Source organism: Seriola lalandi, unplaced genomic scaffold (assembly GCF_002814215.2).
Source record: "Seriola lalandi dorsalis isolate HSWRI2012SDOR001 ecotype SW California unplaced genomic scaffold, Sedor1 jcf7180002054575, whole genome shotgun sequence".
NCBI lineage: Eukaryota > Metazoa > Chordata > Actinopteri > Carangiformes > Carangidae > Seriola > Seriola lalandi.
This window is the reverse complement of record NW_019525128.1, coordinates 446,115-461,114: the sequence shown is the minus strand read 5'-3', so window position 1 is coordinate 461,114 and position 15,000 is coordinate 446,115. Positions and strand designations below refer to the sequence as shown.

At 39.9% G+C, this 15,000-nt stretch overlaps 1 protein-coding gene across 1 annotated transcript in view; it reads left to right on the top strand.

The window, feature by feature from the left end:
- The window catches only part of arrb1 (arrestin, beta 1), a 35,616-nt gene that overhangs the window by 17,802 nt on the left and 2,814 nt on the right, over positions 1–15,000 (top strand). Inside the window, exons 4-15 of the mRNA XM_023417534.2 lie at positions 17–61; positions 1,385–1,581; positions 2,373–2,432; positions 2,649–2,716; positions 2,973–3,108; positions 3,398–3,482; positions 3,565–3,637; positions 4,159–4,296; positions 4,424–4,507; positions 7,181–7,204; positions 7,360–7,430; positions 9,318–9,366. Of these exons, the coding sequence (XP_023273302.1) occupies positions 17–61; positions 1,385–1,581; positions 2,373–2,432; positions 2,649–2,716; positions 2,973–3,108; positions 3,398–3,482; positions 3,565–3,637; positions 4,159–4,296; positions 4,424–4,507; positions 7,181–7,204; positions 7,360–7,430; positions 9,318–9,366 (1,030 nt within the window). The remainder of the gene's footprint in view (positions 1–16; positions 62–1,384; positions 1,582–2,372; positions 2,433–2,648; positions 2,717–2,972; positions 3,109–3,397; positions 3,483–3,564; positions 3,638–4,158; positions 4,297–4,423; positions 4,508–7,180; positions 7,205–7,359; positions 7,431–9,317; positions 9,367–15,000) is intronic.

Below are 15,000 nucleotides of genomic sequence, written 5' to 3'. Positions count from 1 at the left end.
GACTGTTTTCCTGCAGATGGCGTCGTCCTGATTGACCCAGAGTACCTGAAGGAGAGGAAAGGTGGGGAAACTGAAACTCCTCTCTGGTCATATAAAAACAGATGGTTAAATATTCTCACAGATGTTCTGTGAGCAAAACCAAAAACTTTAATAATATTTCCATCAAAAATGAATTTCATCAAAATGGTTTGATGTTGGCTGTGGATCAGGAAGTAGCAGGTCTTCACTAATCAAATAGTGGGTGTTTTGACCCTCAGCTCCTCCAGTCCACATATAAAAGTGTCCTTGGGCAAGATACTGAACCCCATAACTGCCCACCCTGTATCATTGATTTGTGAGTGTCAGTGTGATAGAAAAGCACTGTATGAATATATGAGTGAATGGGTGATTGTTGCTTGTTATGTAAAATGCTCTGAGTGGTCGATAAGACTAGAAAAGTGCTGTATAAGTGCAGTCCATTTACCATTTTGGGCTAGGAAGATTCCCATGTGGAATCTATGTTACTTTGTGGGAGAAAAAGACATCCTCCTGAACACTGAAGCTGGAAATTGCTCTAATTTCTTGCCTTTAGATCTAAGTGCAGCTTTTAACACATTCCCCCAATACAACCCCCTCCCAACTCCAAATAGAAAGTCTGTAAATTATTTTTAATTCAGAAATTATTTTTAATTATTTGGATTTATCATATTTCATCTCTTGAGTTAACTCTTCAATTATAGTTTTTATTCAGTTTAGGTCTAAATTCTGTATCAAAGACTCCTTCCAACACTAGACAAAATTCTGCGTGCTTTCATATATTTTTTGTATGTAGTAAGTTCGTTGTATGACAAACTCCTCTCAGGTTGCTGAAAAAAGAAAAAAAGACATGACCTCAGTAGCAATGGTAGATACAGCCCAGACTCCTCTTTAACCTTGGTCTTCAGCTACTTTCGGGTCCCTCAAGTTCAATACTACATTTATTCATTTATATGTTCTTGTTTGGTGACCTGACCAAAAACATAACCTCTCTTTTCACTTTTATGCTGATGATACCAGCACTATCGACCTCTAGCTTAATAATTATCACAGAACTCAACAACTGTCTTCAGGACATCAAATCCTGGATGGCTGAGAACTCTGCAGCTGAACAAGCAGAGGCTCAGCAGTGATATTTGGCCTCCTCTGGTCGTTCAGCTTCAGTAAGCTGTGGAGTTCCTCAGGGAAGCGTCCTGGAGCCTCTGTTCTTTATGTTAAACCTCATAAAGATTTAAAGGAACATTTTATCATTCACTAGATTCAGGACATGTTGAGGCGAGGTTAACACAAAGACTGGAAGCAGGGGAAACTGTTAGCCTTGCATCATTGGTCCTATAAGAGGTAATGACTCTGTTTTTTTCTTCATCAGTTTTTGTCACTCTGACCTGTGCGTTCCGTTATGGTCGCGAGGATTTGGACGTCCTCGGGTTGACGTTTCGGAAGGACCTGTTTGTGGCTAATGTCCAGGCGTTTCCTCCACTGCCTGAGGAGAAGAAGAGTCTGACTCGTCTTCAGGAACGCCTGATTAAAAAGCTTGGAGAACATGCCTACCCATTCATCTTCGAGGTACTGAGTCTGCAGAACTTCCTCCAGATCTCTCTGTCAGCAGCACATCATCTGCTGAATATGGCTGCAAATTGTTTTTTGTCAACTGTTGATACAAAACCTGACAATCTTTTCTTGAATACCTTAGTGAGAAATATAAACATGTTTTTTTACAACCCCTCTCTTAATTGAACACAGACTCTAAAGTCAAATATGTAACCAAGCAGCCAGACAAGAACTTTGTCTAAATAAAAAAAACAGTCCGAGCGTGCAGAAAAATATGATTTAAATCAGCCTAGTATCAGCTGGTTTCAGGCTAGTGTCAGCTGGTTTGAACCTAGTATCAGCTGGTTTTAGTCTAGAGCCAGCTGGTTTCAGCCTAGTATAAGCTGGTTTCAGTCTAGTCTCAGCTGGTTTCAGTCTAGTGTCAGCTGGTTTCAGCCTAGTATTAGCTGAAAGTCTCTAGATTTGTCACCTGGTGCTTTTTAAAAAAAAAATCGTTATAGGGTCTGAAAAGTTGCCCTGAGTTTTCATGTCAGACAGCACATAATTCCAAAATTAAATGATCAAGTTTCAGGTCAGACCTACTTTACTTTAGATAGAAGGTTAGAGGTTTTATTTTGATGGTCTTGCGGTCTGGGAGGTCTACCATGTATTCTGGATTTTAAAGAAAACTGAACACAACTGACAGAAGAGAGAGAAAAGACTGCTGTACTGACAATCTGCAGATAATGAAAAATAAGGGTTAGAATCATGAAATGTGATATTAGCAGCTTCCATTTGAGAAATTTTTGTTTGTTTTTTGTTTTTAGATTCCTCTGAACCTGCCATGCTCTGTCACCCTGCAGCCTGGACCAGAGGACACTGGGAAGGTGAAGATGCTGAGTTTTCTCTTTCATTTCCCACTGAGATTTTGTCTGCTTCGCTCTCTTGTTCTGTTCTGTTGCTATGCAGCTGCTCTGGGGTTAAAAGCCTGGTCCTGAACACCTCACCAACTCTAATTATAAAACCTCTTCTCTGAACATGTATTTAAATAAATTAACATATCAGCCAGAAGAGGTGATTTTCTTGCTACTGTGTCTCCTCAGGCCTGCGGAGTTGACTTCGAGGTGAAAGCTTTCTGTGCAGAAAATGTTGAAGAAAAGATCCACAAAAGGTAAAAATATGTCAGCCGCAGTCCAAACCCTGGAGAGAATAAAGAGATGAATTATGAATGACAGTGAAATCAGTCGTGCATTAGCATCTTCCTGCACACAGGGAGAGGGAGGCAGCTGCCAGCTGCAAGACGATCACTTCACCACTGACACAGAATAAACCACAGTGATCCCTCAAATCACACATCCACACTGAATCTAGAGTGCACAGTGGCACTATGATTAGATGGTGGTATCAGTGTTGTGTTGATGTTGTAGGAATTCGGTGCGTCTGGTGATCAGGAAGGTGCAGTACGCCCCAGAGAAACCTGGTCCTCAGCCGACAGCAGAAACCACCAGACAGTTCCTGATGTCAGACAAACCTCTGCACCTGGAGGCCTCTCTGGACAAGGAGGTAAGACCTGTGTGTTACTCACATATTTGGAGCAGTGATCTTCTAGAAAAGCACTAATAAGCCCATTTCAGCCCCTCACAGTCCAGTCCCGGATCACACACAGACGATCAGAAAGACCCGAGCTGAAAAGGAAGTACAGGCGCTCGATATCCTGACAAAATGACATATTTAAGTCTGGTTATCTACTCACAACCTGGACCATGTGTTGTCACAAAATATGTCTTAGTTGTTGGCAGCCATGACCCCTCTGGGCCTCTGTACCTCAGTGTCTTTGCTTGTCCTCTCTCAGATCTACTACCATGGAGAGCCCATCAGTGTTAATGTTCATGTCACCAACAACACCAACAAGACCGTGAAGAAGATGAAGATCTCTGGTATGTCAAAGCGCTGCTTTCTGCTTGCATCTCTGTGTGGTAACTGTGTTGTGTCATTAAACAATGATTTGTGTTTCCACAGTGCGACAGTACGCAGACATCTGCCTCTTCAACACGGCTCAGTACAAATGTCCAGTGGCCACTGAGGAGTCAGAGTGAGTGCTCTCTGTTTGAGTGTTGGACAGAACAGACAACATGCTGAGACTGAGTAGTTACCACAAGCTCCGTTCAGGAGCTTTTGACTGTATCGCCTGGTCTTCCTCAACAGATTGAGTTGACCGGTTGTCATGGCATTGTTAATGTCAAATTTTCATTGTTTGAGCACTTTAAGGATTTCTCAACATCAATTAGTAAAATGCCAAAACATATAAAACTGGAGTTTAAGGTGAGATTCATCAATGTACTAATGACATAACTGTTCTTAGAGTAAGGTTGAGGGTGATTAATGATAAGAAAACACAACAGGGTGTTTTGTAAGATATTTTCTTTAATATTTAAAAGAAAACAACACGATGATTGTTTGTAAATAACAATGATCAGAAAAAGAATTGACCAAACTACGAACTGAAAAATCACGATGCTGATGTCGACATCTAGTGAATTCAGTCAGAAACTGATATCTGGGTTCATATTCACTTGACAAAGTCACCATGAAATATATTTTTCTTCTCTTCAGTGACATCGTAGCTCCCAGTTCAACTTTTTGCAAAGTTTTCACCCTCACTCCTTTTCTGGCCAACAACCGAGAGAAACGAGGCCTGGCTCTGGACGGAAAGCTGAAGCACGAGGACACCAACCTGGCCTCCAGCACACTGTGAGTCCAACACCACTCATGATGCCTTCCAGGCTTGTAGGAGAGTGGGAAATTCAAATGTGATGCTTCTGATGGCTTCGAAGCAGCCTGACTGGTTAAACTGAATGTTGAATGTTGTCCTGAGCAGGTTACGAGAAGGAGCCAATAAGGAGATCCTCGGTATCATTGTATCATACAAAGTCAAAGTGAAGCTGGTCGTGTCGCGAGGCGGGTCAGTACACTTTGTTTTTAACGCAACATCAACTGAGAGGAGCTTTAAAGTCTGACTGAAATTACAATTCATGATCATTCAACATCATACAGTACTCTGTGTTATCATATGGAACTCTGTGACTTTATACAGAGCTCTGTGACATCACAAGGAACTCTGTGACATCACAGGGAACACTAACTTTTTAGATTAGATTAGATTAGATTAACTTTATTTATCCCACAACTGGGAAATTCATTTACCCCAGCAGAAAAATAAACATCTATAGAATAAACATCTATGGAAATATACAACAAAAATATACCAAATATACACTAATAAATACAATATACACAATACACACGATATGTACGGAGCTCTGTGACTTAATACAGAACTCTGTGACATCATATCGTACTCTGTAACTTAATATGGAACTCTGTGACTTCATACGTAACTCTGTGGTTTATACAGAACACTGACTTTTTGTGGTACTCTGAGACATAATAGGATACTCTGTGACTTTATATATAACTCTGTGACATCAAACGGAACGCTGACGTTTTATAGAACTCTGTGACTTTATACGGTTCTCTGTGACCTTGTACGGTACTCTGTGACCTTGTACGGTACTCTGTGACCTTGTACGGTTCTCTGTGACCTTGTACGGTTCTCTGTGACCTTGTACGGTCCTCTGTGACCTTGTACGGTCCTCTGTGACCTTGTACGGTTCTCTGTGACCTTGTACGGTTCTCTGTGACCTTGTACGGAACTCTGTGACCTTGTACGGAACTCTGTTACTTTATTTGGAACTCTCTGACTTTGAACAGAATACTGTGACTTTACATGGAACTCTATGACTTTAAACAGTACTCTGTGACTTAATACAGTACTTGGTGATCACACGGTACTCTGTGCTTTTAAATGGAACTCTGCAACATCAATCACTTTTTACAGAACTCTTTGACTTCCTGTGTAACTCGGTGATTTAATATGAAACTCTGTGACTTCATACAGAACTCTATGACAACACACCAAACTCTGTGACTCTATACGGAACTCTTTTTAAACAAATCTCTGGGATATGATACAGAACTCTGTGACATGATCCGGTATTATGTAAATTAAAAGGGTACTCTGTGATATCATAGGGTACCCTGTAACTTTGTACAGTAGCCTTTGAAATCACACTGAGCACTGACTTTATACAGAACTCTGTGACAGGATACAGAATTTCTGACTTTTTAATGCAACTTTGTGATGTCATATGAAACTCTGACTTTTCACAAAATGCTGTGACATCACACGGAATGCTGTGATTTATTATGGTACTCTGTGACATCATATGGTACTCTGTGATATCATACAGTACTCTGTAACTTCAAAAGGAACTTCATATGCAATTCTTTGACTTACATACAGAACACTGTGACTTCATATGGAACTCTTTGACTTTATACAGTATTTTGTGACTTACTATGGAAATCTGTGACTTAATATTATAATATGTGACATCACACGGAACTCTGACTTTATATGGAACTCTGTACCATCACACGGAAGACTGACCTTTTGCAAGACTCTTTGACTTCATGTGGAACACTGTGACTTCATACAGTACTATGTGATTTAATACAGTAGTCTGTGACAACACACCAAACTCTGTGACTCTATACAGAGCTCTGGAACATCACGCTGAACTTTTTACAGAACTCTGTGACATCATACAGTACTCTGTGACTTTATACGGAACGCATCATATAGCACTTTGTGACTTAATACAGCTCTGTGACATCATACGGTACTCTCTGGTTGTGTATGAAATCACTCACTCATTCACTCCTCCCTAGTCACTATCCAGGGACATCTATGTAGAGGACTAAATAGTGAGCTAATTGGCAAAATGAAAACACACTTTCAGACACTACTCAGGTAATTTTCTCCTCACCATTTTTCTGTCTTTCAGCACAAGCGCAATGCATGATGGTTTATATTGCTTGGTTTATTAACCATCGGTCGTACACTACTTTTCATGATTTATTGTGGGACACTATGAGTCCACTACGTAGGATGTGATCATTCTCACTATACATTTGGACAGCACTACAAAATGGCAAACTTACACACACATATATATATATATATATATATATATCCTATATTTACTTACAAAAAAGTGATGAGATTTCAAATCTCAGTTTGACTTTAAAGCTTAGTTCTCGTGTGAATCTCCAGTTTCTGTTCCTCCCTTATCATCACTGCAGGTGGTTTAATCACGTCTTTCATATAAGCAAGTTACTGCTGTTTTCTTCATCTCACCTGTTACTGACATAATGTTCTGAAACAGAACTGGTGTTTAAATGTGACGATTTAAAGAAGACAAAAGCTTCTGGAGCACAAATGTAGAATTAAAAACACAATGCTAGAGTCTGTCTCTTCTTGTAGTTTCTCCTCTGCACTCTTTCTTTAGTGTGTTCAGGCTGATACCATGTGGATAACCTGATCTTAACATCCGCCCAAATGCCAGTTAAAGCAGACGTGTTAAGGGCATGAACAGAAAACTGCTCAGATCACACTGGGGTCGGCCTCGGCTCCAAGATCCCGATGACAGTTAATGAGCACATCAATAGACATGAGTAGAAACACTCTGCTGCTGCTGTGAAGCTGAAGGTGTTAAATGTTTATTGATTTCAGGCTCCTGGGAGATCTGGCGGCGAGGTAACCTTTCACGTTCTGTCACCAATCAACACACTTTCACATCTCACTAAACAAACTCTATCACAACACCAATTACTCACTGAAATATCTTTAATACATTTGCTGTGGATTGTTGGTGGTTTTATGACATGATACATGTAATGATTGTTTTTCAGTGACGTCTCTGTTGAGCTGCCCTTCACATTAATGCACCCAAAGCCGTTAGAAGAATCCATCTACAGAGACGGTGAGTCATGTTCATGTTCGTTTCTCTGCAAACTCAGATCTGCTCTGTTGATGAGACATTATCATCCGCCTGAACAACTCACATATAAAACCTAAGAATCAGTTAAAGAAAGTGCAACAATGGTGTACAAGTAACACAAATTTTATTTAATTACTTTTAGTCTAATGTCAGATTTTTTTCTATTGTGTTTCCATTTGTGTCGTCGACATAATGACTGAAAGAAACCTCTTTAATAAACTAATAAAAAGCAAACTAAACCTAGTCTATGTCTGGACTGCCTCTGGTCAAATCCTGATTTTATAACTGCGACGTTGTCTGACAAAATCACCAACACACAACACATAGATTAAAGGTGAAGACTGAGCTGTGTCCATCTGGGATCACAATAGTTACGTCTTTATTTACTTCAACTCCAGAATGTAACAGACTTTTATTGTTATGTCTAACTCCCTTTGTTTGATATGTAGAGTTGGTCAAAGCAGCATTTCAGTACAAAGCCTTGTTTTCAGCTGCTCCTGTCTGTCGTGTTAAAATGACTGCATTATGTGTTAATACAAATCGTTTCAAATTAAAAGTCCTTTAGCATTTCAGTGGACAGAAACCCTTTCTCATTTCCGGTTGCTGGTGTTTCTGTTGTTTACATGCTATTCAGATCTGCTAGATTCTTTAGCAGTTAGCGATGACTTCCCTCTCTCCTGCTCAGTGTGACTTTAGTTAATAATGATACATGTAATGAAAGTAATTCATTTGCTGTAATGGAGGCAAGGCTCAGTGTATTGGAAGCGCTCCTCCTCTTCCCTGCAGTTCCTGAACAGCCAGGAAACCAGAGCAGCTTGGTGGACTGCTTGTAACAAGAGGTGTAGCCCTGAGCCCCCAGTTGGCATCCATACACGGTCCAGACCTGAACCAGGTTTATACTAGGGATGGGCATTTACAGTAATTTCAATATTTGAGTACTCTCATTACCTCATGAACAAGTACTTGATTGCTTATTATAATATATAATATATATATATATATATATTTTTTTACCTAAGAAAAAAAGATATACGGGAGAAAAAAAGAAGATATACGGGAGAAAAAAAGATATACGGGAGGCCTGTGTCCAACTGGAAACACAAGCAGAACCAATGTTAAGCTTGTGTTTCCAGTCGGACACGGACCCCCCCGACCAAGCCTTCCAGATTAAAGGCCTGGCAGTCCAGCCAACTAGATCATCAACAGACGGTGAGAATGGAAACACATTTCAGGCCCTAAAATAACTGTGCACATCATGTCCACACTGATTGCAGTTTCAGTCTCACCTTGGTCATAAATGCATTGTCTGATCTGGAAAACATGAATTGATGTTCATATTCCAGGTATGAATATACTGCTGTGTATTAATCTGTGGGATACTGTAGTTTTCCTCCTGTGCTGCTGTTTGGAAAGGAATGAATGTGATTCGGCCTGAGACATGTGGATGCTCTGATTATAAACATCCTCCATGCCGGGGTTAACTGCTCAGATCACAGGGGTCGGCCTTTAACGGCTCCACAAGGTGCCATGTAGGCTTGGGCTGGCACCACATGCACACATGTAGAAAAAATAATTGAAAAAACATTAACATTGAACATCAAACTGTCTAATATCAATGTCCCATCTGATGATGAGGCCTGATAATGAGATGGTTTGTATTTCTTAATGTGATTTCATGGAAGTGAAGTGAAAAAGTAAAAATCAACCTTAGAACTGGTGATGATTTGAAATGATGAGCAGTGATATGAACCAAGTTTGTTGTAAACCGTGTCTCACACAGTTTGAGATCTCAGCAGAGTGTGTGTCTCTCAGGATGATGTGTTGAGTGAAGTTTCCGGTGTCTGACCATCATGTCTCTCTGTCTTTCAGCCCCAGATGAAGCTCCAATCGACACAAACCTAATCGAGTTTGACACAAAGTAAGCAGCCATCTCTCCTGTCTCTCTGTCTCTGATCCTGTCTCTCCCTCCTCATCAGCTCATCCAAACGCTGCCTCTGCTCTGTGATCTGATTGGCTCTGCTCTGATTTACGTCCTCGTCAATAACCCTGACAGCAGAGAGGGTTTCCTCTCCGCCTGCTGGAGCATTAACTGTGATGGACTCGTCTCCTGAGTCTCAGCCTTAATGTGTCTTAATGCCTGCTGCTCTGTGAGCTGCAGGAAATGGGCTTCAAACTGAAAACGCATACTGCTGTCAGCAGAGCCTGGAACATGACTCCTGACAAACACCAACTCTGCATTTTACAGATTATTATTTCACTCTCTTACGACCACAGGACAACTACAGAGAATCATTTATTCACCAGTTATAATGATTGAAAAAGGATAAGGAGCCTCAGTTTAAAGCTGATTACTGATTAATGAACTCATGATGATACCTCACACTTCCAGTCATTCAGTCTCATGTTCAGTATCCAGGACTGTTATTGTTCACAGGGAGAGGCAAAATCATTCCGCTTGTTTTCACTTCAGCTGGTTACAAGTTTTTTAGAAGTGAGTTTCACTCAGTGTTGAAACAAGACAGAATGAAGCAGATTGATGCACTAAATAAAACCTGTCTCTTATACACATCTTATACCTAACAAATTCAGTGCTTTCTCTCTATAAATAAGACATATTTGGGGTTCATATATGATGTAATATTCCTACACACTTACCAGTGATATATATCAATACTAAACAGGGAAATATGTTGTTCTTGTCAAAATGATAAAAGGTCATGTTGCAAAAATGAGTACATCCTCCTGAAAGTTACAAAATAAGACTTATTATACAACAGTTAGTTCCAACCAAGTTATTTGATTGGACGAGAGGCTTCCATGAGCGCTGATATAGAGTACAACAGCACTGGGACTTTTAACTACATGTATCACTCCGCTTCACAGGTGTTCTTTTAACCGTTAATCAGCGTCTCATTAACGGCCGTTATCTCTCTTAGATTGTAACAAACTTTGCAAAGATGAAAATATTTCCAGAAATAACATTTGAATTAATTGATGTCTGGTCGTCAGAAGAGGATGAAGGAAGAAGCCTGGATACTTCAGCGCACATCTCCAGGTGCACTCATATGACATTGTCAGGTCAGGAAAATGTTTGTGTTGCTTAGCAACAGTCCAGTACCAGTCCAGTTGCGGAACTATTTGTGTTGGCGTAGCCAAATAAATGATGAAATAAACAAACTAATCATAATCTGTTGTTGCTTATTTAACTAATATGGCGCTGGTAGAACTGATGTTTAAAAGCCATGTCACACGAGAGGACGTGATGGAGTGATGTATGACTGCAGCACGGCTGTGATTCTGCAACATCTCTCCCTCTCGTGTTGAAATAAAATGTGTTTTGGTGTTTGTTAAGGGCACCAGACTCACCAGGTGAGTCTGTTGAACCATCCCACTCAAACAGGTGTAATTGGTTGATAATTAAAGTGGTACCTAACCCACTGAATCGCTCTCAGACTTAATGCTGACAACAATGGCAGCACATGGAAGAGAACTGTAGACTTGAGAAACACAACTATTTCATTGCATAGAAAAGAGCAAAGGTACAAGAGGTTTAGCAAATCAGTCACAAAAGTGAGAGGGAAATGAAAGAGGACAGAAACGTCCAGGTCGCCGTCATAAGATTTCACCTCAGGACGAGCCAGTTTTGTTGATAAAACTGCCAAACTGGAGTGACTGTTTGACGTCACACATTGAGACACATCCTGCACACAGGTGGAACACATGACTGTTCATGCAGGAAGCCACAGTAAAGAGAGGCTGTTTAGCCTGTGGCCCATTCTGACAAAGGTGAAGACTTTTGTTCTACTTGGACTGAATCCAGGGGGAACTCGTCTTTGCAACTCTAGATTTAAGCAAAGTTGTGCAATTTACTTATTTTTTAAATATTGATGACACATCTTTCTATGTTGTTGTTACATGTGTTTAATAAATTTCATTTTTGTCACCTGTTGAATTGAAATGTTGATCATTCAGGAAAAAAAAATCTTTATGTTCAGAGGGGGTGTACTCATTTCTGCTGTGTACTGTTCACTGATCGCCACAACATTAAGTGAATGTGAGAGTGGTCTCAGTGGTGTTTGGGATATATATATGTATATATATATATATATATATATATATATATATACACAAACGTATATATTTCTGTATATTCATCATCATCGCGATATGAACATGTGCAATAAACACATCATAAAAGACTGACTGAGACACGATAAATAGAAAAATAATTTTATTTACACACGTCATGCACACAGGGTTTTCAAGGTGCAGCGCACAAGCCAAATCAACCGGAAAAAAAACTCTACCCCATATTGGGGTCAGGCTACACACACACACACACACACACACACACACACACACACACACACACACACACACACACACACACACTTCTGTGGTGGTCATCATAACCTTTGTAAATAAAAAACGCAGTCAGCGCCCTCCATCGCACCACCTGTGTGTGACAAGATTTAAACATGTAGCTGCCGCTTCATTTGACACAAACTTTTCTAAACTTGTAACTACAGCCTTAGTAAAAAAATATTTCTCAGCTTTTATTTACATTTGAACAAAAAGGGGCATGTCCAAAATTATTCATACCCTTCTCAATAATCAATAGAAAAGCCTTTATTGGCTATTACAGCAATCAAATGCTTCCTATAATTGCTGACCAGCTTTTTGCATGTCTCCACTGGTATTTTCACCCATTCATCTTTAGCGATGAGCTCCAACTCTTTCAGGTTGGAGGGTCTCCTTGCCTTCACCCTAATCTTTAGCTCCCTCCACAGATTCTCAATTGGATTCAAGTCAGGACTGTGGCTGGGCCAATGCGTTAATGTTTTTGTCCGCTAAGCATTTCTTCACCACTTTTGCTGTGTTTTGGTTCGTTGTTGTGCTAAAATGTCCACAAAAGGCCAAGTTTCTCTGCAGACTGCCTGATGTTGTTGTTGAGAATCTTGATGTATTGCTCTTTTTTCATGGTGCCGTTTACTGTGATAAGGTTCCCTGGTGCATTGGCTGAAAAACACCCCAAAGCATTAGGTTCCCACCATGTTTGACAGTGGGGATGGTTTTCTTAGGGTTGAAGGCTTCTCCTTTTCTAAGCCAAATGAAGGCTACATCATTGTGGCCAAACAATTCAATTTTTGTTTCATCTGACCATAAAACAGAAGACCAGAAGTCTTCTTCTTTGTCCAGATGATCATTTGCAAAGGCCAAGCGGGCTTTTGTGTGCCTTATCTGGAGAAGTGGCGTCCTCCTTGGTCTGCGTCCATGGAACCCAGCAGTGTCCGTTAGACTGTCTGCCTTGAGACGTTGCCACCAGCAGAGCCCAGATCACCAGGATGACCTTGGTGGTGATCCTTGGATTCTTCTTCACCTCTCTCACTATCCTCCTGGCCAGCACAGGTGTCACTTTTGGCTTCCGACCACGTCCTCTGAGATTTTCCACAGTGTGAATGTCTTGTATTTTTTAATAATACTTTGCACTGTAGCCACTGGAACTTGAAAACATTTAGATATGGCCTTATAGCCCTTTCCTGACGTGTGAGCAGCCACAATGTGCAGCTGCAGGTCCTCAGTGAGCTCCTTTGTCTTAGACTGTCTACAAACCAGCTGCAGAGAGCTGCTGTTTTTCACCTGTTAAGTTGATTAAAACAGCTGTTCCCAATGAATCAGGGTAATTAAGATGCTTTAGAACAGCTTGAACTATTTGGAATGGTATAGAAGATTTTCCCATAGACTGTGACAGTTTGCAAAGGGTATGAATAATTTTGGACATGCCACTTTTTGTTCAAATGTAAATAAAAGCTGAGAAATATTTTTTTCCACAATGATTCCTCTTGTACATCGTCTTATTATCTTCTGGGAGAAGCCTGTGTCATTTCCAGTCAAAAAAAACTTGCTGGTTGAATAAAAGTAACTTTAAGTCAAAATTTGCCAGGGGTAAGAATAATTTCGGGCTTGACTGTATATATGTATATATATATGTATGTGTGTGTGTGTGTTTGTGTGTGTGTGTGTGTCTGTGTGTGTGTGTGTGTGTGTGTGTGTGTGTGTGTGTGTGTGTGTGTGTGTGTGTGTCTGTGTGTGTGTCTGTGTACCAGGAAGAACAGGAAGACAGAAGACACATTCAACATCTGTAACTGTCCTGAGTTTTTTATGAATCAATCAAATGAATCTTTGTTTTATTGACTTCTGAGTGACGTGGTTAGCATGTGTCTGGCATGTGTTGATCTGTCATGGCTGACAGGATGCAGACGATTGCAAAAAATTGTTGTTATTATTCTCAAGCTGAGCAGCCAAATCACAACAAACCACACAACAGTGTGTTTCAACATTTTTAATTCAAAATAAGCAAAATATGCAGCTAATTTTGTCCATTAGAACAACAGATGCTACAATAATTGCTCATTTTAATGCATAAGAAAGTACAAACAAGTTATTTTGAGAATTCTTTTGTTAACCTCTCATGTTCTTATAATATTTGCATGTTCTGTTTAAGCATAAGCAATAAAATAAATAAATTGTACCTATTTTTTTGTTCTTCACAAACCAAACTCAACAACTGTTCTTTGATAAACATTATTAAATAAAAAAATAATTTTATAATATTATTGTAAAACAATGAATATTTCCAGAATACTATGCTTATTGAGACAATGTGAAATTTAATGTATTCACGATATGTTGCAACTGTCTATGATCTGTTTTGCAACCGTCCCCAGGGATGGAGTTAGTTGCAGTCAGTCAGTTGCCGTTCTTCCATTCAGATAAATATTGTGAATATTACTTGATCTGTCATACAATAATCATCTCTGAAGGTATGGGCAATTATCAGACAGATGGAAGTTTTATATGTAAAAGTTTGGTTGGTCTAGAACAAACAGCCTCTGAGAAATGCAAAGTGCTGCAACTGTCTTTAACCTGCCCCTGTGTGTATTTACTGTGTAAGGGGAAGAAGTGATGCTGCAGGACTGTCTTTGATGTTGTATTTCACTGGTGCAAATACCCTGAATAACCACCTGACACACAGTGAACATGAGCAGTTTGACCAGCTCATAGTAAACTACAGTGTGTTTTCATGGTTCACCCACGGCAACAGTGTCAATCATTCTGTGTTTTTAGACATGTTTGGAAACAATGGAGCTCTTTGGCTCAGAGGATACATCAGATACATCAGATACATCAGATACATCAGATACATCAGATTTACATCAGATACATCAGATTTACATCAGATACATCAGATACATCAGATACATCAGATACATCAGATACATCAGATACATCAGATACATCAGATTTACATCAGATACATCAGATACATCAGATACATCAGATTTACATCAGACGTATATCAGGATCTAGGTTTTGCTTCCTGTCTTTGTTCTAGCCTGTGGCTGCATATATCGGCTGTAGATATTGATTTCACTCATTTCTATCCTTTGATCTCTAAACTTGTTCTCAGCTCAAACTTTTATGAAAACCTTATGTTCGTTTTGTCATCAATCAGCTTCCATAACATCCTCCCTCTCTTCCTCCTTCAGCG